The 24871-nt window shown below is 43.4% G+C and overlaps 1 protein-coding gene across 1 annotated transcript in view; it reads left to right on the forward strand.

Annotated features, from left to right (window-relative positions):
* Positions 1-24871, forward strand: part of LOC115475198 (serine/threonine-protein kinase RIO1-like) — a 160172-nt gene that overhangs the window by 133642 nt on the left and 1659 nt on the right. Inside the window, exons 13-16 of the mRNA XM_030210943.1 lie at positions 6685-6750; positions 14781-14900; positions 21160-21213; positions 23145-23303. Of these exons, the coding sequence (XP_030066803.1) occupies positions 6685-6750; positions 14781-14900; positions 21160-21213; positions 23145-23303 (399 nt within the window). The remainder of the gene's footprint in view (positions 1-6684; positions 6751-14780; positions 14901-21159; positions 21214-23144; positions 23304-24871) is intronic.

A 24871-nucleotide genomic window follows, 5' to 3' on the forward strand; every position in this document is an offset into this window, starting at 1 on the left:
TCACATCACATTACTGCCTCCAGCAGGATACCCGACGCGACAATTGTTACTACATCTACATTTCTCCTCCAGCTTTTAAAGCACTGCCTATCCAACTAAAACAACTTTAGACTTGTTACAGGCATGGACCAACAATAAAGAACGACAACATGGATACACATCTGCTCATACCTTTGTGAAGGGCAGTGAAGGCTGAGTGGGGGAGTGTAAACAAACCAAACTGGGTTCCATGCTTACAGTGGACTAGATGGCTCACTTCCACTGCTATTAAGCTTTTTCTAACTTCTCCACCCCCTACCTCCCTCTCTTCAGCCAGCTCTCTCCCGTCTGCATAGTTATTTTTACTTCCCTGAAGCTTTTTCCCTCCTGCTGCACCGGCGATTCTCAGTCAGCTGTTTGCCAGTGTCGGGGACGCGTCTGAGGAGAAGCCCCGACGCTGGCAAACAGCTGACTGAGAATCACCGGTGCAGCAGGAGGGAAAAAGCTTCAGGGAAGTAAAAACCACTATGCGCTGCAGACGGGAGAGAGCGGGCAGGAGAAGAGACAACAGAACAGATGACTCACGGGGAACAGAGAGAGAAAGTTTTTCCATGTGGCGCATAGGCGCCATTTTTTCAAAATATCCGTTTAGGGGAGCGACCGCTCCTCCTGTGCCCCACCTAGCTACGCCACTGGTAGTAAGTGTTCCCAGCCTGCCCCCTAACAACTGCACAACAAAAGTTTTGCTGGTTCTTTTATTGTGAAGATAGGCTATACTACACACAATGCATTGAGGCTGAAACCTTACATACAAAGGGCTTTATTCTATAAAGGTTATGCTCCTAAATTACAAGCATTATGCCCGTAATTTAGGAGCGTAAATTTAGGTGTATAAATTTTAGGTCCATACCTTATGCTTTTAAATTTTAGGAGCGTAAATTTAGGAGCTTAACCTTTATAGAATAAGGCCCAAAATGTTTTTCATAGGCCAGCAAAAATTAGAAAGAACATTGCTGGTAGTCTAGAACAACTCCCAAATGATTCAACTAGCTGTATAGTATTCCCAAATAGTGTAAGTTTGGATGTAGGATGGGAGGTGTGACCAGTCAACCAACAAGGTACAGTTCTCTCTGAATTGAAGACTTACTGATGATTTCACAGCCAGTGAGATACAGTATCTAAACAGGTCTGTAATGGAGAGATATCATTGTGTTCTGGATTTGTATAGTGAAGTAATAGGATATCATTGGCATAGAAATTAAGAGATAGAAAAAGTTTGAATAGACAATGGCCTCAATGGGACTAGTATACTACAGAATCTTTCAAGGAATTCTAGCATAACTTATTCTTGTTTTCTTTATCGTTTTGATTTTTTTTATCCCACTCATTTTAGGTACCCCTTTGCTACATCACACTATTCTGGACTGGTCTGGTATGGATGAAAAGGAAAGAAAATTTGTCTTATCTGATTTTCTTTCCTTTAGTCCTACCAGACCAGTCCAGAAACCTACCATAATTGATTTTATTTTTCCTATGAGGTGTCTTTCCCTATTTCTCTTCATTTTCTTACAGATTCCATGCCTCCTGTTTTTTAAGCATTCTTCAGTGTTCACAGTTTTACACATCTCCTGACTTAGTGAAATTTCTGTATGTCAGTAGATTATATGCCTCCATTGGTACTGTACGTATTACATGATGTAACATTTACTATTTCATATTGACTGGCAATTTGTTCATGAACCGCATTGCTTGTCTGCTAGTTGTACAATGCCCTGAAGGGGTGAGTCACAAAGAGCTATTTTGTTTCTCTGTCTCCATCCGCTGGTCAGTGGACACAACCCACTCATTCTGGACTGTCCTGATATAGGAAAGAAAATTATCAGGTAATACCATTTTTCCGTTAATTGCATTGATACCTTTGAGTCTTAGCGCTTTCAGATTTAATGGCACCTGCTACATGGAATTCCCCTCCCTTGTCAATTAGAGGTGAATACTCCCTAAAATTGTTTTAAAAGTAATTGAAAACCTACGGGGGGTGTGTCCAAGATGGCGGCATGCTGAATGCTAGCGTCGGAGCTCTTTGTTAGTCTGTTGAATTTAGCGCGTTTTCCTTAAACAAGATGCCTCATACCAAACGAAAGGGGAAAGTAGCAGCCTCGGCTACTAGGACGTCCTCTCCGGTTCAGCAGACTATCGAGAGATATACCACGAAGCAACCTACCATGGAATCTGGTAGGGGCCCTGCTGTCTCCATGGGTGAAGACTCCCTAGGCGACTTGGGGCTCGAGGTAACACTCTCCCCTCCAGATCTTCAACCACCGCCGATTCCCAAAGAACGCCCTTCCTGGCGTGCCCAATGCGACCCGGAAGAGGTCGATGTGGTTTTGATTCGAGGAGCAGGAGCGGCGATTTCTGAGGGAAGCCTGATGCCAGCGGCTGTACATCATACCCCGATACGGGGGGAAAAACCGGCGGCAACCCTGGAGAGCATTTGGATGGCTCTCCAGAGAGTGGAGTTAACGGTCGCCAATTCAGCAAAGGAGATTAAAGATTTAGTGAGTACTGTGGCAACATTATCCCAGACCTTTACCATAACACAGCAAGAAACAAAGGAACAATTGGATGGTCTTAAGCTAGATGTTAACAACTTGAAAGAAGTCTCCGTATCACTTGTTAAAGACAATATGGCTACACAACATAGATTTGAGTTAATAGAAAATTTTAATCGGAGACTTAATCTGAGACTCTTGAATTTCCCGAAAGAAATGGCCATTAATCCTTTGGATGCTTTTAAATTATATTTGCAGGAGGTACTAAACTTTTCCCCAGAATCTATGCCACCTCTGAATAAAGTATATTATATTCCCTCAAAAAAAGTACCTGTAACAACTTTACAAGCTACTCCAAGGGAAAATCAAGAAGAATCTTTGAACATTACTGATATATTAGAGACAACTCTAAGTTTAAACTCTGAGAGATCAACTCTAATTGTCTCTTTTGTTTTTCAGCAAGACTTAGATGCAGTGTTACGACTATACTTTAAAAAAATGCAGACACTATTTAGGGGTAAAAGAATTTGGATATACCCTGATATAACAAAGCAAACTCAAGAGAGGAGGAAGTTGTTTCTAATATTGAGACCAGAAGTTATATCTATAGGGGCTTCCTTCTATCTTAATTACCCCTGCAGATGTGTAGTAAAGTATCTGGGACTAAAATACATTTTTCATCAACCAGAACAGCTAAAAGTATTTGTTGATACGAAGAAATTGACTACCCGTTAACCCTTTGAAGATAATTAAGTGTATCAAGATAGGTTTGCATGCTAAGCATATTTCCTCTGTTAAAATTCTTAAATACTTAAGTCTTCTTATTTTGGTAGACCTCCCCCTCCTTTGTTGTGGTCTAAAGAAGACTAAATTGTTTTCCCTTTGAATAATTTTGCCTGATATGGGAAGGAATATTGTTTCTCATATAATATTGTTTTTCTCTGTATTGCCTGTTCAAATGTAACAATTTGTTTAATTTGATTAAAATATAAATAAATAAATTAAAAAAAAAAAAAAAGTAATTGAAAACCTAGCTTTTCCAGAAGGCATTTGAGGGTACTTAGGTTTGTTGAGTTTGAAATTTGGCAGCATAAATTAGAATTTGTTTTTGTCTATTCTTTGTGTGATTGATTTTTAACTGTTCTATTTGACATTGTAGTTCTTTTCTTTAATATGGATTTTTAGATTTTACATCGCTTTGATCTTCAAAGTGGTAGTTATTCATTATTAATAATAATAATAATAAATGAATAACTGTAAAAGGCCAAATTAATATAATATATCCGTTAATGATTTCAAATAAACCAGAAGAATCTGTAGTGTTGTCTTTCAAAAGGGTTTTCTCACATTCTTCCAGGTTGTTTAAGTACTAGAGATTCAGTAGTATTGTTGTTTTCCCTTAGGATGGTAAATGGATCAAATAATGTTAACTCACTGTACTCTGCGAATTTGAGAGTGTCAATGATTGTGAATGTCCAGCATGTTAACAATGAGCAATAGTCTGTGTTCCACTTGCGTCCATGCACACACTGCTGAGAAAGAAGAGAGTAGAAACGCTGATCATAAAGGACCCCCAACTGCATAGGCGGTCGGTGGCCCAACAGTTTGGGGAGGCTAAAGGGGGCGGGGCTTACATCCATAATTGACAACATAGAAAAAAAATAAGTAAAAAATAAGTCACAATACCTTTTATTAAATTTAGATATTAAATATGTATCATATGTCAAAGAATAAAGTGGTTGCTCAAAGCATGTACTAACCACAATTGCTCAACTGCAAAACACTATGCACAAATTTGTGCAAAAACACACTCATAAACCTTACTGTACCATAACACTGGGCAGACCCTAATAAACCAATATACCACCCATACGGAAAATGCAGACCGTCAACAATATGAAACAAGGGATCATAATATCACAATTCTCATGTAGAGCCACAAAACACCCTTTTAGGGTGGAAAGTGTTCACAATGAGCTCCTTTTATGTAGATCCTTCAAGAGGTAGTGTGTCATGATTTAGGCTCTAAAACCCTTTCTGATGATTTGGTGCCACTTCAGTAAGGCCAATACACAATCTCTCCACTGCAAAACACTATACACAAACTTGTGCAAAAACACACTCATAACCTTACCAAACCATAACAGTACTAATTCCAAGGACAGGACAAGCTACAATCTTATGCATGGAAAGGCAGCACTGTAATTACACGGGGCTCTAAAACACCAGTGCACCACCTATTGAAACAAAAAAACACCAAAAAGGGCTGAAAATACTACAAAGTTACCTCAAGAAGTCAGACTCAGCATGCAGCAATACTAGAAAAATTGAAACCTACATGCAAAACATCACAGATGCACATTTCCAAAAGCTGACATATTCCAGTTAATAAATTCTGAATAAAATACTTTTTTCTACCTTTGTTGTCTGATCATTTAGTTTTTCTATTCGCTTTGGTCCCAGGGTCTTCTTTCTATTTGATATTTTTTCTCTCACCACGTCCACCATCCTCCTGTGTCCTTATGCGTCCTGTCTACCATCTGTAGCCCTGTCCCTATCCTTCAGTATCCCGATCCAGCTCTTAAATTCAACAGTCCCTTCATCTATATCCAGCATTTCTCCTCACTCCCCTCCATCCATGTGCATATACTCCCGTCCCTCCATCCATGTCCAGCACCTTCCTTCTTTCTCTCCTACCCTTCCATCCAGTGTCATCCCTCTTTCTCTCTCCATTCTTCCACCCATTACCCTCTCCCAATCCTTCCGTCCATTGTCTCCCTCTATCTCCCCTTCCTTCTAGACAGTTCTCTCTCTTGAGCCTTTTCCATTCAGCATGTCCTCTCTCACCCCATCCTTCCAGTGTCTTTCCTCTGTCCCTCCCTACCAGCGTCTTCCCTCATTTTGCCCTCTCCTTCCAGCATTTTTCCTCTTTCTCCCTCCTTTCATCCAGCCAGCATTTCTCAGTCTGACAGCTAGGGTCTCCCCCAGTTTCTCCCCAACAGCTTCTCTCTCTCTCACCTGCCCATGTCCCCTCTTTCTCTCCCCATCTTTTTCTGGCTCTCCCCTGCTTTTTTCCATGTCCCTGGCTCTCCTCTGCTCTTTTCCATGGCCCCTCTTTCTCTCCCCATCTCTTTCTGGCTCTCCCCTGCTTTTTTTTCCATGTCCCTGGCTCTCCCCTGCTCTTTTCCATGGCACCTCTTTCTCTCCCCATATCTTTCTGGCTCTCCCCTGCTTTTTTTCCATGTCCCTGGCTCTCCCCTGCTCTTTTCCATGGCACCTCTTTCTCTCCCCATATCTTTCTGGCTCTCCCCTGCTTTTTTCCATGTCCCTGGCTCTCCCCTGCTCTTTTCCACGGCCCCTCTTTCTCTCCCTATCGCTCTCTGGCTCTCCACTGCTCTTGTCCATGCCCCCTGGCTCTCCCTCTCTCTCCTCCTACCGTTTCCAGCCAGTGGCCACATTCTCTTCTCTCCCTCCGGCCCGGGCCTCTTAACAGCAGCGCTTACAGAAGAAAAAAAAGAAGCGCGGGGCCGCAGCAGCCTTCAGACATGCGCTGTCGGCTCTGCCGGTCCTCTGACCCCGGAACGGGAAATTGACGTCACGGGGCAGAGACCGGCAGAGCCGACAGCGCATGTCTGAAGGCTGCTGCGGCCCCGCGCTTCTTTTTTTCTTATGTTATGCTGGCTGTGGGTGGAGAGTAGCGATGGCAGGTCTCATTCCTGGCTGCCGCTGCGCTACTCAACTGAAGATTTCGTCGAGTCTTGTAGGCGTGGCCGAGGGGAATTTCACAGCTGGGCTGGGGAGGCTTAGCCTCCCCAAGCCTCTTATACGGGGCGCCTATGCCCAACTGCTCAGAAATTTGCACAAGGTGAAAAAAGGAATATATTTTATGATTCATCTAATAATTAATAGGCCATCTATTGTTATGGTGATATACTTTCATTTAGTGGGGTTTATATGACACTGAAATAACTCCTAACCCTGTGTGTCATGATTCACTATCAGAAACATCAGCAGAAACCGTTCCTCAGATTACAGCCCATGGCTTCGTAGGTGTGGTTCTTTCTGCATATTTGCTGCTGTAGGAGACCTGATAACAAGTTTCTAAATATTGGAGAGCCTTGGGAATGTTTTCACCGTTTTGGTGTTTTTTTTACAGGCAATGGAAATAGCTGCACAGAGAACAGAGGAAGAAAGGTCCAATCAGGATAGCGTAGATGAAGAGGTTAGTCATGGTCTTCAGTATCAGTTACTAGAAGCACCCTGGATGCAATGTACCTCTTTCAGGTGTTATGCATTGTATGTTTTTATAGTTCAAGAAAAGGACAGATGAAAGCTATGATGCAGTCTGTCGTGTATAGTGTTTGTACCTTTTTTGTGACCAATTTTTAAAAGTCATTTTTATACCTAAAAGAGCAGTTATGTGCAGTGTAGAAATGGGCTTCTTTTAAAATTGGGAAGGAAAATCCACCTGGATGGATGGACAACAGAATCCCACATAATCAATAGAGTATAAGGGAAAGTGGGAAATGGACCAATGACTTAAGAGACTGTCCCAGTCCATTTCCCACTTTCCCTTATACTTATTTTACAATTGCCAGGACTGTGCACAGCTGAAAGTATGTACATAAATTTATTCAATGATTGGATGAGTTTCTGGGTTGGGATTAGGGAGGGGTTAGTGTTTATATGCATACTTTATAAATATTGTGTATTTAATTGCAGGTGTAAAGGGTTGTCACTATCCATTTCACAGTTCCCCTTAACTGTGCCACAATGTAATAAATTAGTCTGGCAGTACCATGTCCCCAAGTTGTTTTGGTTTGTGCAGAATTTGCATGGCATTGCTATACTTTGATTTATTATGTTGTGTGGCACAGTTAAGGGAAGCTGTAGAATGGATAGCTATGGCCCTTAAGCAATAATTCTCCAAGGACAAGCAGGCCAGGTGTAGTATCACAGTTGGGTGATGTAATCCAATGAGCCCGGTGCGGATGCTAACAAGAAAATTGTAGAAGTTTCTGGCAGCGTCCCACTGCACATGCACGGATCCCTCAGTCTTCATTTTTCCACAGAGCAGGGAGAACGTGTCTTTGTGGTCTCCACTCTGCTTTTTTTTCTCTGCTTTTGCAGTACCTTCCCGTGTGGGTATTTTCCCCCTCATTTTTGTCTTAATTTCACTTTTTGTTATTTTCCCTCTTAGTTCTTAGTGTTTTCGGCCCTTCAGGATTTCTTTCTTTTTCGCGACTCAATAGGCTCACTTAGGCCTGAGCACTGACCTAGATTTGGGCACTGCCCCTTTTCATAGTCCAAAATGTGAAGAATTTAATTTGGCTGCGATTCTTTTCTGTGTCCGAGAAGATCCCTAGGAAGACTACTACTACTACTACTTGACATTTCTAAAGTGCTACCAGGGTTACGCAGTGCTGTACAATTTAACATAGAAGGACAGTCCCTGCTCTAGGAGCTTACAATCTAAAAGACAATCTAAAAGACAGGTGTACAATCTAAAACAAGTATCGAGTATAGAGTCCGTCTGATAGGAATACTATAATTCACAAAGGTTAGGTGCCGAAAGCAGCATTGAAGAGGTGAGTTTTAAGCATAGATTTGAAAATGGGTAGGGAGGGGGCTTGGCGTAGGGGTTGAGGAAGATTGTTCCATGCAAAGGGTGAGGCAAGGCAGAATGAGCGGAGCCTGGAGTTGGCAGTGTTGGAGAAGGGAACTGAGAGGAGGGATTTGTCCTGTGAGCGGAGGTTACGGGTGGGAACATCGGGGGAGATGAGGGAGGAGAGGTAGTGAGGAGCCGCAGACCGGGTGCATTTGTAGGTAAGGAGGAGAATCTTGAATTGTATGCAGTATCTGATCGGAAGCCAGTGAAGTGACTTGAGGAGAGGGGTGATGTGAGTATATCGGTTCTGGCGGAATATTAGACGTGCGGCAGCGTTCTGAATGGATTGAAGGGGGGATAGATGGCTAAGTGGGAGGCTGGTGAGGAGTAAGTTGCAGTAGTCAAGGCGAGAGGTAATGAGAGCGTGGACGAGAGTTCGTGTGGTGTGCTCAGATAGGAAGGGGCGAAATTTGCTGATGTTGAAGAGGAAGAAGCGACAGGTCTTGGCAGTCTGCTGGATATGCGCAGAGAAGGAGAGGGAGGAGTCGAAGATGACTCCGAGGTTGCGTGCAGATGGGATGGGGAGGATGATGGTGTTATCAACTGAGATGGAGAGTGGAGGAAGAGGAGAGGTGGGTTTAGGTGGAAAGATGAGGAGCTCAGTTTTGGATATGTTCAGCTTCAGGTGACGGTTGGACATCCAGGCAGCAATGTCGGATAAGCAGGCCGATACCTTGGCCTGTGGAGAGATATAGCTGGGTGTCATCAGCATAAAGATGATACTGAAAACCATGAGATGAGATCAGTGAGCCTAGGGAGGAGGTGTAGATAAGAAAAGGGGTCCAAGGACAGATCCCTGGGGAACTCCAACAGATAGTGGGATGGGAGTGGAGGAAGATCCATGGGAGTGTACTCTGAAGGTGCGGTGGGAGAGATAAAAGGAGAACCAGGCGAGTACAGAGACCATAGGAAATTGGAAGACTGGGTATCCAAATGGCAGATGAAATTGAATGTGGACAAATGCAATGTGATGCACATTGAAAAGAATAATCCAAACCATAGTTACCTGATGCTAGGGTCCACCTTGGGGGTCAGCACTCAAGAGAAAGATCTGGGTGTCGTCGTAGACAATACATTGAAGTCTTCTGCTAAGTGTGTGGTGGCGGCCAAAAAAGCAAATAGGATGCTAGGAATTATTAGGAAAGGGATGGTGAATAAGACCGAAAGCACTATAATGCCTTTGTATCACTCCATGGTGCATCTTCACCTTGAGTATTATGTTCAGTTCTGGTCGCTGTATCTCAAAAAAGATATAGTGGAATTAGAAAAGGTTCAAAGAAGAGCAACCAAAATGATAAAGGGGATGGAATTCCTCTCGTATGAGGAAAGGCTAAAGAGGTTAAGGCTTTTCAGCTTGGAAAAGAGACGGATGAGGGGAGATATGATTAAGGTCTACAAAATCTTGAGTGGTGTAGAACGAGAAGAAGTAAATCGATAACTCGTTCCAAAAGTACAAAGACTAGGGGACACCGAGGAAGTTACATGGAAATACTTAAAACAAATAGGAGGAAATATTTTTTCACCGAACGAATAGTTAAGCTCTGGAACTCTTTGGTAACAGCGGTTAGCGTATCTGGGTTTAAAAATGGTTTGGACAAATTCCTGGAGGAAAAGTCCATAGTTTGCTATTGAGGCAGACATGTGAAGCAACTGCTTGGCCTGGGATTTGTAGTATGGAGTGTTGCCATGATTTGGGTTTCTGCCAGGTTCTTGTGACCTGGCTTAGCCACTGTTTGGAAAACAGTATACTGGGCTAGATGGACCATTGGACTGACCCAGTATGGCTACTCTTGTGTTCTTATGACTTCAAACAGTGTGCCCAATGTAATCAGGTGATTTTGGTAACACACACTCTTGGTGCATTGGGTGCCTTGGACCTAACCATGACCCCAACTCTTGTTCTTTCTGTTTAGAAATGCAGCTGAGGACACAGAGGGTACGTCAGGTCCAACAGGAGAGACTTTTTGGCTCCTTGAAGGCCAATCCATCGGCACCGGAAGCATTGACCTTGATGGATGCTAAGACTTCAACAACAACTGGGGAGTGCACTAGCATCAAGGAGGTCTCCACCTGTCTCAACATCGGACGCTGAAAGTAGACCCTGGGACCGGTCAGCATCGGACCCAAGTATGGGTTCAATGTTGTCCTCGTCAACACCAAAAGACCACAGTGCTGAGTGTCAGGGGAAGCCCAACAAGCACAAGCATCTGTCTTCTTCGATGCATGGTGCCGTATCAGCATTGTCAGTATCCAAGAAGTGCCAACACCTTGAGGAGCGCTCCCCCTCTGTGATAGAGGTGCCAGTGCGTATCTCCAAGCAGCTAGGTCCCAGCTCCTCTGCCTTTGCCGATGTCTTCCTTTGATGAGCAGTTCCATGCCATATTTGGGGAGAAGCTGGCGCAGATACTGCAGTTGCAATCCTCTCAGGCATGCAGATCAGCCCCACATTCTTCCTGAGGCTGCATCCGTGCCTGTGGAGTGATCCTTGACGTCAGCACCTTGAAGGATATCAATGTCGACCCATGCAGCGCCACTCTACATCAGGGGAGGAGGCTTCCCTGGAGTCTGAAGGTAGGACTCTACTTCAGTGCGCTTAGCAGCGTTCCACTGAGCCAGGGCAGACGCAGACTGACTCAGTCCGATCTGAGTACAAAGAAGAGTCTGATTGGGACCACTTGTGGGACTCAGAAGAAGACTCTCGTAACAACCTTGAGAAGTAAATCTCCATCTAAGGGTCTCTTTCACCAGTTTCGTCAATGGGTTTCATCCATCCCATTTAAATTGGAAACAGAGGAGGAGCCTAGGGCAGAGTTATTAATTGTTCTGGACTATGAGTTTCCTCCTAATAAAGGGGTCACAGTACCATTGCACCCTATCCTTAAAGATGCACTGACAAAACTGGGCATCTCCTCTCTTGGAGCAGTTCACACCAAAGAAGGTTGTATATGCAGTATTGTATTCGGAAGGCTCCCAGATTCAAGAGGGCCCAGCTGCCTCACCACTCTTTGGTTTTTGAATCCACCTTCAAATGAGCTAGGAGTTTCAGGACTTCTGCCTGTGCTCCCCCTGGTAGAAAGGCTTAGACACTGGACACATTTGGGAGGAAGGCTTTCAGACCTCGATGCTTATTGCCCGCATCCAGGCCTACTAGCTCTTTATGAGCCTCTACTTGAAATCTTTGGTAAACAGTATGCTATGTACTGCAGATTCTCTCTCAGGAGCAAGCTGCAGAGCTTTGCCAATTGGCCAGTAAGCAGCTGGAGTACAGTAAAAATCTGGTTAGAGGCATTTACGATTCTTTTGATATTGCATACACACTCTCTGCCATGGGTCTAGGGATACACAGACTCTCACGGCTGTATGGAACCAGCGGTGCGAGGTTGGCGAATGTACTTTTCTAAGGAGACCATCTTTTTTGGGGACAAGGTGGAGCAGGTCGCTGACCTCATCAAGAAACATACTAATATACAACCAGTCCCTGTCTCGGCAGCCTCCATCTGCAGCCTACTCTTCTAGAGGTTTCTGAGTGGGTTAATCTGCAACCCTACTACTCTTAAAAGCGTAGGTTTCCACCACCTTCCCATTCTGCCCAGAATCCCCAGGCCCAGCACTCTCAGCCTCATCAGTCCTGATCACAGAAGTCCCAGCAGGCTATAAACATTTGACTGGTTCCAGGAGAGCATAGCCACAGTGCAAATACCTGTCCTGGACAGCATACCGGTGGGATGGGAGGAGAATACGTTTTTTCCATTAGAGGCAGCCCCTTATCTCTGACTGGTGGGTTCTTTAAATAGTCTGTCTCGGTTACGCATTACATTGGTGTAAGAGTCTACCAAAATGTCTACTGGGACCATCTTACATCAGCTTCCTGCATAAGCAGGTACTTGTAGAGGAAATCTCTGCCCTTTTACATGCCAATGCGATTAAATCTGTGCCACCAGGAGAAGACGGGAAAGGATTCTAATCCAGGTGGTACTTGTGCCCAAGAAAACGGGAGGATTTCATCGCATCCTAGACCTAAGGGCCTTGAACAAATTCCTGGTCAAAGAAAAGTTTAGGATGATTTCCTTGGGCACCTTCTCCCCATGATTCAGGAACAAGATTGGCTGTACTCTCTGGACTTAAAGGATACCTATAACCACATTTTGATACTTCCCAGTGTCAGGAAGTATCTTGGATTTCAAATAGGGAAACACCATTATTAGTACCGCATTCTGCCATTTGACCTTGTCAGCTCCCAGGGTGTTCACCAAGTATCTAGCGGTAGAAGCAGTGTATTTATATAGACTGGGAGTCTATGTGTTTCCTTATCTTGTGAGTCTGTGTGTTTCCTTGTCTGGACAATTGACTGGTCAAGAGCACATCACAGGAGGGAGCTACAGAAACGATGCACCTAACCATTCGGGTGTTAGCTGCTAGGGTTTGTGATAATCTACCCCAAGTCTCACCTACTCCTGGTTCAGCGACTGGAGTACATAGGAGCCCTGGTAGATACATTGTATGCTCGGGTTTTTCTTCCTTAACCAAAGGAAGCGATCTCGCCTTGATTCTTGCCTCACAGGTCCGAAGCTGCAAGCAGGTCATAGTTTGGCAAATGTTGAGATTAATGGGACACATGGTCTCGTCAGTGCACATCTCCATTTGAGGGAGGCCCAGTGGACTCTAGCGTTCCAGTGGTCTCAGACAGCTGGGAGCCTAGTGGATGTCCTCCAGAATTGACTTATGCTCTGTGGTGGACAGTTGGGACAAATTTGCCTGTGGGACTACCATAAATTCCTCCACCTCAGAAGGTGTTAATGTATCCAACTTGGGATGGGGAGCTCATGTAAATGTGTTTCACACCCAAGGAACTTGGTCTGCACAGGAAAAGACTTACCATATTAACTTCCTTGAGCTCAGGGCCATTTGGAACGTTCTAAAGGCTTTCAGAGATCGGCTACAACACCAAATTATTCTCATTCAAATGGACAGCCAGGTTGCAAAGTTCTGTGTGAACAAGCAGGGGTACGGGATCCTACCCCATGTATCAGGAGGCCCTGGGCACTCCTTCCTCACAGAATGGTCCCTCGATCCTCTCACTTGCCCTACACAAAAGCTGCTTGAATACCTCCTACACCTCTCCATTTTGAAAACTAGTTCTGTAAGTGTTCACCTTGGTGCAATCGGTGCTTATTACCAAGTAAACCCATCTCTGTGCAGCCTCTACTTTGCTTTATGAGAGGTTTGCTGTTAGCAAAGCCCCCTATGAAACCTCCCACAGTCTTATGGGACCTCAACGTCTTCCTCACTCAGCTGATGAAAGCTCCTTTTGAACCACTCGACTTCTGCATTCATTTGAATTATCTGATCTGGAAAGTCTTGTTTTCATTGGCAGTCACTTCAGCTCACAGGGTGATTGAGCTTCAGGCCATAGTAGTGGATACACCTTACACAAGGTTTTATCATAACAGGATAATTCTTTCAAGCACCTTAAGTTTCTTCCTAAGGTGGTGGTGGAGTTCCATCTTAACCAGTCGTCTTGCCAACATTTTGCCCAAAACCTTATGCCCATCCTGGCGAAAGCGCACTGCACACCTTGGTCTTCTATTTGAAGTGGGCTAAAGCCCATAGACAGTCCACCAAGCTTTTTGTTTCTTTTGATCCAAACAGGATAGGGGCCCATCGGTAAACATACTTTATCCAGTTGTCTAGCAGAATGCATCTCCTTCACTTTATGCCCAGGCTGGGCTGACTCTGGAGGGTCATGTCATGGCTCACAATGTCAAGAGACATGGTGGTGTCGGTAGCCCACTTGAGATCAGCCTGCATTCAGGAGATATTCAGAGCTGCGACGTGGTCTTCAGTCCGCACATTCACATTTCATTACTGCCTTGAACAACACACCCAATGCAATAGCCAGCTTGGTCAGACAGTCCTGCAGAATTTGTTTTGAGTCTAGAATCCAACTGCACCCTCCTAGGCCCATTTTTGTTTTCTGTTCCAGGCTGCACCTTAGCAACAGGCTTGTTTAATTTGTTAATGTTGTCTGTTCATGTTGGCCTTGCTGTTGTAAATCTCTATTGACCATTGTTGTTTTTGGTGAGCCTGGTAGCTAGGAATTCTCACATGTGAGAAACTAAGTTCTGCTTCTTCTCCGAGGACAGCAGGACTAGTATTCTCACATACCCTCCCACCTTCCCTAGGAGTCTCATTCTTTAAGAAGCCTTTGGTAGGTCTGAACCGTGCATGCGCGAGTGCCTTCTCACCAGCCTATGATGCGCAGGTCCCTCAGTTTGATCAAAAAGCATAAAGATATAGGAATGCTGGGTAGTGTCTGCATCAGGGTTCCGTCAAGGGACGTCGCCCACGTATGAAATACTAGTCCTGCTGTCCTCAGAGAACATCTGCTACAGGTGAATGTAACCTCGCTTTCAGGTACAGTAGGTATTGTCCTGTCTCCAAAGGGCTTACCTGATGCAGTGGAATAACATTGAGTAAGAACAACAACAAAAAAGAGCACCCCATTGCTTTTAAGACCCAATCTGACTTTATTTTGCAAATTAATTCTTAAAATATTAGAGCAAATTTTGTTTCTCATGTCCTAGGTGTTTAAGAAAGCATACATCCCTAGAACCCTAACTGACGTGAAGCACTATGAGAGGGATGTAGATGTGATGCTGAACCTGAGGGAAGAAGACATGGCTGTAAATATGCAGCAGGATAATGTGAGTAGTTCTATTGCCACCAAGAACCACAGAAGAGAATATATGACAATATAAGCCATTGTAATCCTACTGAGCATGTGGTGAAAGCTACTCTGTGGAGACATTATTCTTGTGAGTTACTCAAATTAATGAACACTATAAATTTGTCAATAGTTGATAGTTCTGGCAAAGCCACAATTGCTGCCAGTAAGCTGTGTCTCAGTCTGGAAATTGGTGAGAGTTATGAAGGAAATGCTCAAACTTCCTATGGCATCACGTCTATATTATTTCAGGTAGTGTGCATTTTCATCCTGTTGGATAAAAGTATCATGTAACAAATCTTTATTTGTAAAGGCATATTGGATTTATTTTAGAGCATTTATAGTATCTAAAGAGAGAAAATATATTTGTGGCTTTTGTAAGAACAACGTTTTTGTGAGGGTTGAGATTTTCTTCAGTATAAAGCAACTATCAGAGCTCCATTCATTAGGTTGGCAGCCAAGGAGCAACTGGATGTGTTCTCCATATCTGATAGATAAATACGGGTGGTAGTAAGTTTTTATGATCATTGCTAATAGAACAGATGGTCAACTGTTGACATATCCTGTACTTTGAACTGTCTTACATGATTTTGCTGTAACTTTCATCAGCCAGGTAATGTTCCAATGAATAATGTTTTCTGCACAATAATGATGACGTGTAATTGATCTCTGAAGAAATAATAATGATGTGTCAATTGATTGCTTACCAATAAAAGGAGAAAGGCTAACGCCTACTTTGAGCCATTCCTGAGGAAGCCACTACTGTTAAGTGGGCCCAGGAGCTGCTCCGCATTGGCCTTTTCTTATATTAATACTCGGTGTGTGTGTTTTATTCTCTTGACTTCTCCCAGGGAAGGAGAATGAACCGGTGGGTCCCCCAGATTGGGCGGGGGTAATCAAGGTGATCAACTGCTTCACTTAGCAGCAATCAGGTCATGGGGAGCAAGATGGGGTGGGCCATGGAGGCCATTGCTACACTAATATTTTGCACAACACAATATCAGCAATTAGCTTGGGAGCAGGGCTGGAGATTGTGTGGTCCTTGCAACTAAAAGATATTCATGGCTCCTAAAGCAGGGACTAGTAGAACACTCAAAGGAAACAGCAAAGTTCTGTTCTTCTATCTTTAGGAGTATCTCATAGGCCTGTAGAATGCCCAGAGGAAGCAGTGATTTGCTTTTCCACCCTGGGGAGCCTCATGGACCGCCAGAATTCAAGTTTTTATTTCACTTTTTATGTTGCATCATGAACAATGGCAACTGAGCAGTTTACTATCATTAAAACTGCAGAAATAGGAAAGGAACTACAATATTGGATAGAAAAGAACAGTAAGGTAGAGAAGAGAGCTTCAGACACTATACATAGTAACTTAGTAGATGACGGTAGATAACGACCTGTATGGTCCATCCAGTCTACCCAACAAGATAAACTCATGCTACATATGTATACAGAGGACAATGTAGGAGCAGCAGGCCTCACTAAGCATACATACAGTTGGCCAGCAAAGGGTAATCTGAGAGTTGGGGGGAGGGGGGTTCTAGCTCAAAGGCATCCTTGTAATTTTCAGTTGCTCATTTGTCTGCTCAGCACCATGGGCTTGCAGAAACATCCAAAGGATGCGATGATAGATATATCATCCTAAGGCATACCTTGGGCTTACACAGGGTATGACATTTCTGGTTGCTAGCTTAATGGTGGTTACCAGATATTCACATCTGGCATGTGTCTCCCCAGTGTTGTAGCCACAGTATGAATAGCCACATGGTTAAGAAGCAGAAGGCATTTCAAATGCTTCCTTCCAGCCTATTTGGCCTGCTGCTGTTTCAGTAGTTATACTATTAATAAGCCCAGCTCCTTAGATATTTTTCATCAGCAAACATTAAGCATCTGAATCTGTTATTGGATCCATCAGGTACGCATGCTTTCATCCACTAGGCTAATTCACTTGAGCCCAGCAATACGTAGAATGAGCATATAATCGTCATCAATCCATAATTTTCTTACTTTCAGTTTTTCACTTTTTAGTTAATTTGTTTAATATAATGAGTACTTAGATCAGTTTCTTCATATTTCTCCATCCAAGGCTGTATATAAAATCAGTGCAGGAGGCCATAGGTTTTATATACAGCCTTGGATGGAGAAATATGAAGAAATTGAGCTAAGTACTCTTATTACCTAATCTTTAAACGGTAAGAACTGTATTTGTTATCATGAAATGACTATGCCTAACTTCTTTTACCAACATTCAAACTATTTATTTTTATTTTTGTTACATTTGTACCCCGCGCTTCCCACTCATGGCAGGCTCAACGTGGCTTACATATTGCATACAGGTACTTATTTGTACCTGGGGCAATGGAGGGTTAAGTGACTTGCCCAGAATCACAAGTAGCTGCCTGTGCCTGAAGTGGGAATCGAACTCAGTTCCTCAGGACCAAAGTCCACCATCCTAACCACTAGGCCACTCCTAGTGGTAAGAATTGTACCTGTTATGACAAAATGATGATGTCATAACCATACTCTGTAAGCCACTTTGAGCCTGCAAATAGGTGGGAAAATGTGGGATACAAATGCAATAAATAAATATTAAATTTTAAAAATGAAAAACAAGTAAAAAAAAAAACTTAAGAAAATTATGGATTGATGACGATACATGCTCCTCCTATGTATTGCTTGGCTCTGATCCAACAACAGATTCATATGCTTAATGTTTGCTGATGAAAAATATCTAAGGAGCTGGGCTTATTGATAGTATAATTGTTTCTTGCCCCCTTCATTGTATGTATGCTGAATGGTGCGTTTTGGATAATAGATGTTTCAGTAGTAGCAGGGTGATTTGCTGAACAAAATGAGATGGAAGGCTGGAGATGGGAGGGAAGGGTTATAGGGAGATAGCAAAGAGGGCAAGTGAAAGCAAAGGAATGGGGGGTTACGAGAACAAAACAGTAAAGGGAGAACTAGTAGCAAACGTGGGTAGAAAATAAAGGGGGAGGGGCAAAGAAGAAAGAGGAAATATAGTGAAAGTAAAGGAATGGGGTGAGAATCTAGGTATATTTAAGAATTTCTGGGTACTTCACCTGACCATTGCCCATTAGCAGGGAGAGCTGGGAGTATAAAATTCACACTCATTTTCTGGTACCCATGGTAATTTATTTATTTATTTGTTACATTTGTATCCCACATTTTCCCACCTATTTGCAGGCTCAATGTGGCTTACATAGTACCATGAAGGCATTCAACAACTCCGGTAGAGAAACAAATACATAGTGATGATGTATTCTAATGAGGTTCATAATTACAGAGACATAGGAATAGTAGAGAAGAAGAGATATGTAGTGTTCATTATGAGCTTAGATTATGTTGTGTTGCGGGGTTTTTGCACTTTGCTTCCTGGAACGTCAGTGGCCTTAACCATCCCTTGAAACGGCGTAAGGTTTCCAGCTATGTGCGACAAAAGAAGATAGATATCTTGTTCTTGAAGGAAACCCACTTAAATCTTGAGGATTGCTCAAAAACTAACTTTCAATAGGCTGGAACTTGCCTTTTCTTTTCTGCTCACTCAAAAAAAAAAAAAAAAGAGGAGTTTCCATTTTTATTAAGAAATCTTTGAATGCTGCTATTCTTCAACAAGCTATTGATTCAGAATAAGAGAACCTGTCAAATAAGTGACAATCTGATACATCTTTCCAGCAAGCAGGTGTCGTCAAGAGGTTTTGTTCCCCTGGTTTTAATTTTTACCTATTTCATAGATCCAGTCTGTATGGAAATAATAATAATAAGCATATTTATATATTGTCTCATCCAATAGCTCTAGGACAGTTTATAATAGGAAACTTTGAGTTCTATAGAAAACAAAATTTAAGTAAAGTTATAATCGTAACTGATCTATTTAATGTAGTGGTTCCCAAGGAGGCACCTCAGCCAGTCAGGTCTTCAGGATATCCACAATGAATATTCATATTAACAGCCCCTAGGAAAATTCACAATAATTAGTCACACATATATATTGTCTCTATTACTTGACTAATGCACTATCTTTGAATATTTAAATATACTACAACCACATCAATGTGTGCAATACATTTTTACAATTTTATTATGAAAACACCACTTATCTAACAGTTAAAACACTCTCTGCCCCACACCCTCACAGTGATCTCTCCTTATTATACATTTCCCAAATCGTTCATCCCCAGTACCATTCAACAAAATCTGCTGTAGTTCATCGTTCGTTATTCCAGATATCCAAGGCGATGACCCGTTTCAACACGGGCCATCGCCTTGGATATCTGGAATGTTTCTTTTAATAACCCTCAATGTCTTTTCCGTTCCAATCTCCACAATCGGAAATGTCACACCTTGATAAATACTTCCTTCAGCTTGCTTTTAAATCCTTATTGGTTTCTAAAAAGAACTCATTGGTCCAAAGTGAAACAAAGAGAGACTGTGGACTGGTTGGCACTTGATTATCCACCATATCTCACATATTTTCCTGTCCCACACTTTCTCGGTCCCAACACAGGCCATGTTTCTTTTAATTATTTCATCAGGAGACCTTTTACAATAGGTAATGCACAACATTACAATCTTATCTCCACCTCCATCATAACTCTAATATAAACCCTTTCTCTTACCATATCCGACCTCTAAACTCTGTTCGGTAGACCTTGCGGAGCTCCCCAGACTCCAACACTTCTACCGTGTTTCCTGCTTACACATGATAGGGTGACTGACTGCCTGACTCTTTTAAGTGGTTATCAATAATGACCAATCAACCTCTTTATTTAATCCATAGGGCTCCACAGTGTTCCAATGATATATCAATTTCTGTTCCTTACGAACCAAGTGTTTTTCAATATTGCCCCTCCCACTCTCAGTTTGAAACAATACAACAAACTGCAACTCCAAAATTGAATGATTATGCATCAGCCAATGATTGACCAAAGGAGCATCCCTCTTCTGCAATCTTATATTGCTCAAATGTTGTGCTATTCACAGTTTTATTTTTTGTGTGGTCTTGCTAATGTACCACAGCTGACATGGGCAATAAATGCCATACACCACATTGCTGGAATTACAATCCGTTTTCATTTGTAAATAAAACTGCCTCCCAGTGTTAGGAACCCTAACATGGTTAACATTCATTGCATATTTACAGTACACACATTGTTGACATCGACCATGTCCTTTAGCACCCTCGATTATACTCTTGTTACTAGATAAGATATCCCCTATATTCCTATCTCTAGTACACGAGAAGCGAGGCTTCTCCATTAATCCCTTATGCAACCTCAAAATTGGCCAATGCTTCAAAATGATTTTCTGAATTAAGTGAGTTTGTTTGTTTTCTCAGAGTGAGAGAGAGTCTTATGTGGTCAGAGTGTGATCGTAGCCAAATAAGCAAGCTCCTTTTGTTTCTTTCAGAGGTTTTTTTTTTTTTTCCTTTTCTTTTCTTTTTGGGTTCATCAAGGAATAGACCCAGCAAATTTTTCCTCTTGTTAAAACTTACTTGAAGATTTGGAGAAATAAGTTCCAAATCCTACCTAGATGGGACATGTACTGATGCAGCTTGTGATTAAAGTAACTTGTGCTTTAGGTGACCTGATCTTTTTCCAGACTGAAAATTGGAGATGAAAATGGTAAAGGAATTGAAGGAATCCTGTATGGAAAGAGTGGAACCAAACAAACATAGCAATGCTTAGATGACAACTCCAGTAACTGGGAAGCAAGGTCAACTCCAGCCCATTCAAATTTGTCCAGCCACGATCAGGGCACAGACCGTAGATCTTCAGTGACGGCTTCAGTAGTTAGGTAACAAGACCAGTGCTGGGCAGGCTCTATGGTCTTTGGTCTGATAATGGTAAGGACAAATCAAGCTCAAATATGCATATGTAGTATCGCATTATACCTTATGCTGTGAGTTCATCTTGTTTGGCAGACTGGATGGACCGTACATATCTTTACTTGCCGTTATCTACTATGTTACCACTGCTTCTCACGCATTGTACATACCACTCGTATCATCAGACAGTGAACTGATGCTACTCCATAAAATGGAAGATATAAGGCATCAACAGTCAAGAGACCCCTACTATCTATATATTGCTTAGAGAACTCTCCATGGGATTGGAAACCAGCTTTAACTGTCTGATGTTCTAGTGACTCATTGCAGGATTTGCTGGGTAAAACCACAGTCTTTAATCAATATTTTGTCTAATCACATTTAACTTCTTTTTCAGATTCTGTACCAGACAGTGACAGGATTAAAGAAGGACTTGTCTGGGGTTCAGATGGTAAGATGATCAAATCTAACTTTCAGTAATGTTAAAATGTGCACACTTTTGGTAAATGAAGAGCAGTTCTTTCTGTGGCTATGTATTATCATTGCTTAGTTGCTGAAAGTATAGTGGTGTGCACAGACCATAACTCTTCTTGCTGTATTAGTGTTAGGATGATTTTTAGGGAATTACATTTTTCTTGTTCAGTCATCCTATATAATAATTCTCACCACCAACGTTCTAATGTCTTGCTGCCTGTGTCCGTGGCTCCTTTGGAGTTGCTGAGCTAGGCTCCGTAGCCAGGCTTACGTCACTCATAGCTGATCCCCCCCCCCCCCCCCCCCCCCACCCCACACTGGCACGCGCAAATTTGGCATCAAACAACACAGGAAAAAAAACAACAGGCTCGTGCCCATCAGCTGTTGCGCACCCTGTCAGAGCTGCACGCGCTACAAAACGGAGAACCGTGGAGCAGAACGAGCATTTTGGCAGACCTTCCCCGCAGAGCTGGAAGAAAGGCTTCAGCGGACTGTCGGAGACCGCCCGCCCGCTCTCCCTCCGTTCACAACTCGGCGACCGGCAGAAGCACAGCACAAGTAACGGGCAGGCAGGGGGAGGAGTAGGGAAACTCGCGGAGCAAGTGGCAGAGAGCGGTGGAGGAGGAGGTGGGTGTGAAGGAGAAAAAAGCTGTCAGTGAACAGATATACAGCATGCGCCCCTAAGCTGTCCTGCGCCCTAACTGTCAGAGCTGCGCGCACTACAAAACGGAGACCCAGAGAGCAGGATGAGCATTTTGGCAGCCCTTCCCCGCTGAGCCAGAAGAAAGGCTTCAGGGGACTGTCGGAGACGGCCTGCCCGCTCTCCCTCTGTACACAACTCGGCAACCGGCAGAAGCACAGCACAGGTAACGGGCAGGCAGGGGGAGGAGTAGGGAAGCTCGCTGAGAAAGTGGCAGGGAGCGGCGGAGGAGGACGAGATGGGTGTGTAGGAGAAAAAAACCTTTCAGTGAACAGGTACAAGAAAAAAAACATTTGCTCACAATCGAAGAATGTATCACGAGGGAGGGAGGGAGGCAAAGAACATGGAACTGGAAGGGGGGCGGGGGCGACGAACCTGGAACTAAGAGGGAAGAAAGGAAATAGGGGACACCCTGGAACCGGTAGGGAGAGGAGAAATCTGGAACTGGGAGGGGGGAGGGGAAGAACATGGAACGCGGAGGGAGGGAGGGAAAAGGGGGAACCCTGTGGCTGGTAGGGCCCTAAGGGAGGCAATGAACCTAGAACTCTGTCTCAGACACATTCTCTGACACACACACACACTCTGTCGGTATCTCTCACACACACAGTGAATCACTCACACAGCCTCGCTGTGTCTCTCTGTGACACACACACACTCTGTCGGTATCTCTCACACACACAATGAATCACTCACACAGCCTCGCTGTGTCTCTCTGTGACACACACACACAGTCACTCTCTCTCTCTCACACACAGTCATTGTCAAACACACTCTGTCAAACATACACACTCAAAGGAAAACCTTGCTAGCGCCCGTTTCATTTCTTACAGAAACGGGCCTTTTTTACTAGTAATACATGACAGATCATAGAGTCAAAGAACAGATATTGTTCTTCAGTTCTTGTCTGACCCTTTGACAGTAGTAAGACAAACTTTATCCCTTTTCTGATGGCAGTCTCAGGAATCCAGTAAAGGGGAGAACTACTTTTCTAATTGAAATGTTGTAACGGTTATAGAACCTAGAAAGTGGTCGCTGTTCCCACACATTTGGATATCTTGTTTGGGATGTTATGCCTCAAAGTAATAGACACTGTGATCGGGCTTAGTATAACAGGACAAACAAAAATGACTGTTTAAACAGCATACATGAAATGCTTGGGAGTGTGATGGTGAAAATTGCTACTATATAGTATATAACGTTGTCCGCAGGTGCCTTCTCTTCTTGAAAAAGCAGACAAAGAACAAGAGGAGGTGGGATTGGATTCAGAAGGTTCAGGCAGCTGTGATGACACGTCTTCAGGTTCTGAGGATGATGAAGAACAGATTCATCCCAAAGATCGTTCTACTGAACCTGAAATCGATAAAAAGGTCAGTACGAAAAGGCCATGCTGAAATCCATTCTTCCGTTACAGGCAGCTGTATTAAAGTATTGTTGCAGAACTGCAACTTGGGTGTTATGCTTCTAATTTTATGAGGAGAAACTCTTTCAAAACAGTCATTTGTACCCTGTGCAGTGTTTTCGGTCCAGCTTGTTCAAGGAGACTGCTCATTTGAAGAAACACACTGAGGACACAATTATTTTCAAGTATATTGGATAAAAGCTGTAGAACATTTGTTCAGCCTGGAACAAAGGGAACTGTTAGCTACTCTGAGAATTCCAATCACTGATATAGCCACCTTTAGAGTTACTCATTTTAGCGAGGCCCGGCACTGGCTAAGAGTATACACTGGATTGACAAAGATAAGGGAGAAGAAAAACAGAAGTATTCTTGAATCACACATTTAAACTCTTAGCTTGCAACAAAAAACTTAAAGAGAGAATCACAGCTCTGACGTAACACACATACATACATACATACATACATACATAGTAACACAGTAAGTGATGGCAGATAAAGACCTGAATGGTCCATCCAGTCTGCCCAACAGTCATATTTATTCTCAATTCAAGATAAAGTCAACAGTGAACATGATATTATAACCTTGATCATGGTCTTTCTTTGGTGTTTCTGGGACATAGACCGTAGAAGTCCACCCGGCTCTGTCCCTATGTTACAACTACTGGAGTTGCCATCAAAGCCCACTCTAGCCTGTCCGAATCTGTCTTGTCATTTGCAGGACACTGACTGTAAAAGTCTGCCCGGCCCTGTCCTCATGTTCCAAATTACTGGAGTTTCCATTGAAGCACTCTACATAGATCGTACAAGCTAGGCTGTAGGGGGCAGTGTTGGGGTTTTTTTAATGTCACTTCCTGTCACATGACCCCCCATCCAAGATGGCAGCTAGTAGTGGAAACAGGACGTGATGCATAGTGGTGGCCTTCCTGTGACATCACCAAAAAGGGTGGAGCTTGAGGGTTATGGGGAAAAAGGTGGGGCAAGGGGTGTGGCTATACAAATAGGGCAGGATCCATATCCACTGATAAAGGGGTGGGGAGTGAACATGGCTTGAATGTGTCCTCGCTTCTGATTGACTGAAAACCCTCAGATATGGCCACGGTCACCTGTCAGATATGCAAATTAACTGACAAAAGCTATGGAGGTAGAGAGTTGCACGGGGACAGAAATCTTACCCATCCCCGCCCGTCCCTGCTGGAATCTTACCCATCCCCACCCGTCCCCGCTGGAATCTTACCCATCCCCACCCGTCCCCGCAAAAATTTAACCCGTCCCCACCCATCCCCGTAAGAATTTAATGGTACATAAAAGAAAATTTCAGTCAGCTCCCTCAGTCTGTCTCTGGATTTGAGCCACAGCACTGTAGGCAAGGAAGGAACGGAAGTTGGAACACTCTGGTGCGCACATGTAAGACTTGTCTCCAATTCACTTGCACTGTGTGCTGAGAGGTCGCCACATGCACGCACCAGTAGGTCAGGTGACATCTGATTCTCGTGTCTGTGTTAGAGCTGAGGTCTGTGCACCAGCCTGGTAGCAAAG

Source organism: Microcaecilia unicolor, chromosome 1 (genome assembly GCF_901765095.1).
Source record: "Microcaecilia unicolor chromosome 1, aMicUni1.1, whole genome shotgun sequence".
In the NCBI taxonomy this organism is placed as follows: Eukaryota; Metazoa; Chordata; class Amphibia; order Gymnophiona; family Siphonopidae; genus Microcaecilia; species Microcaecilia unicolor.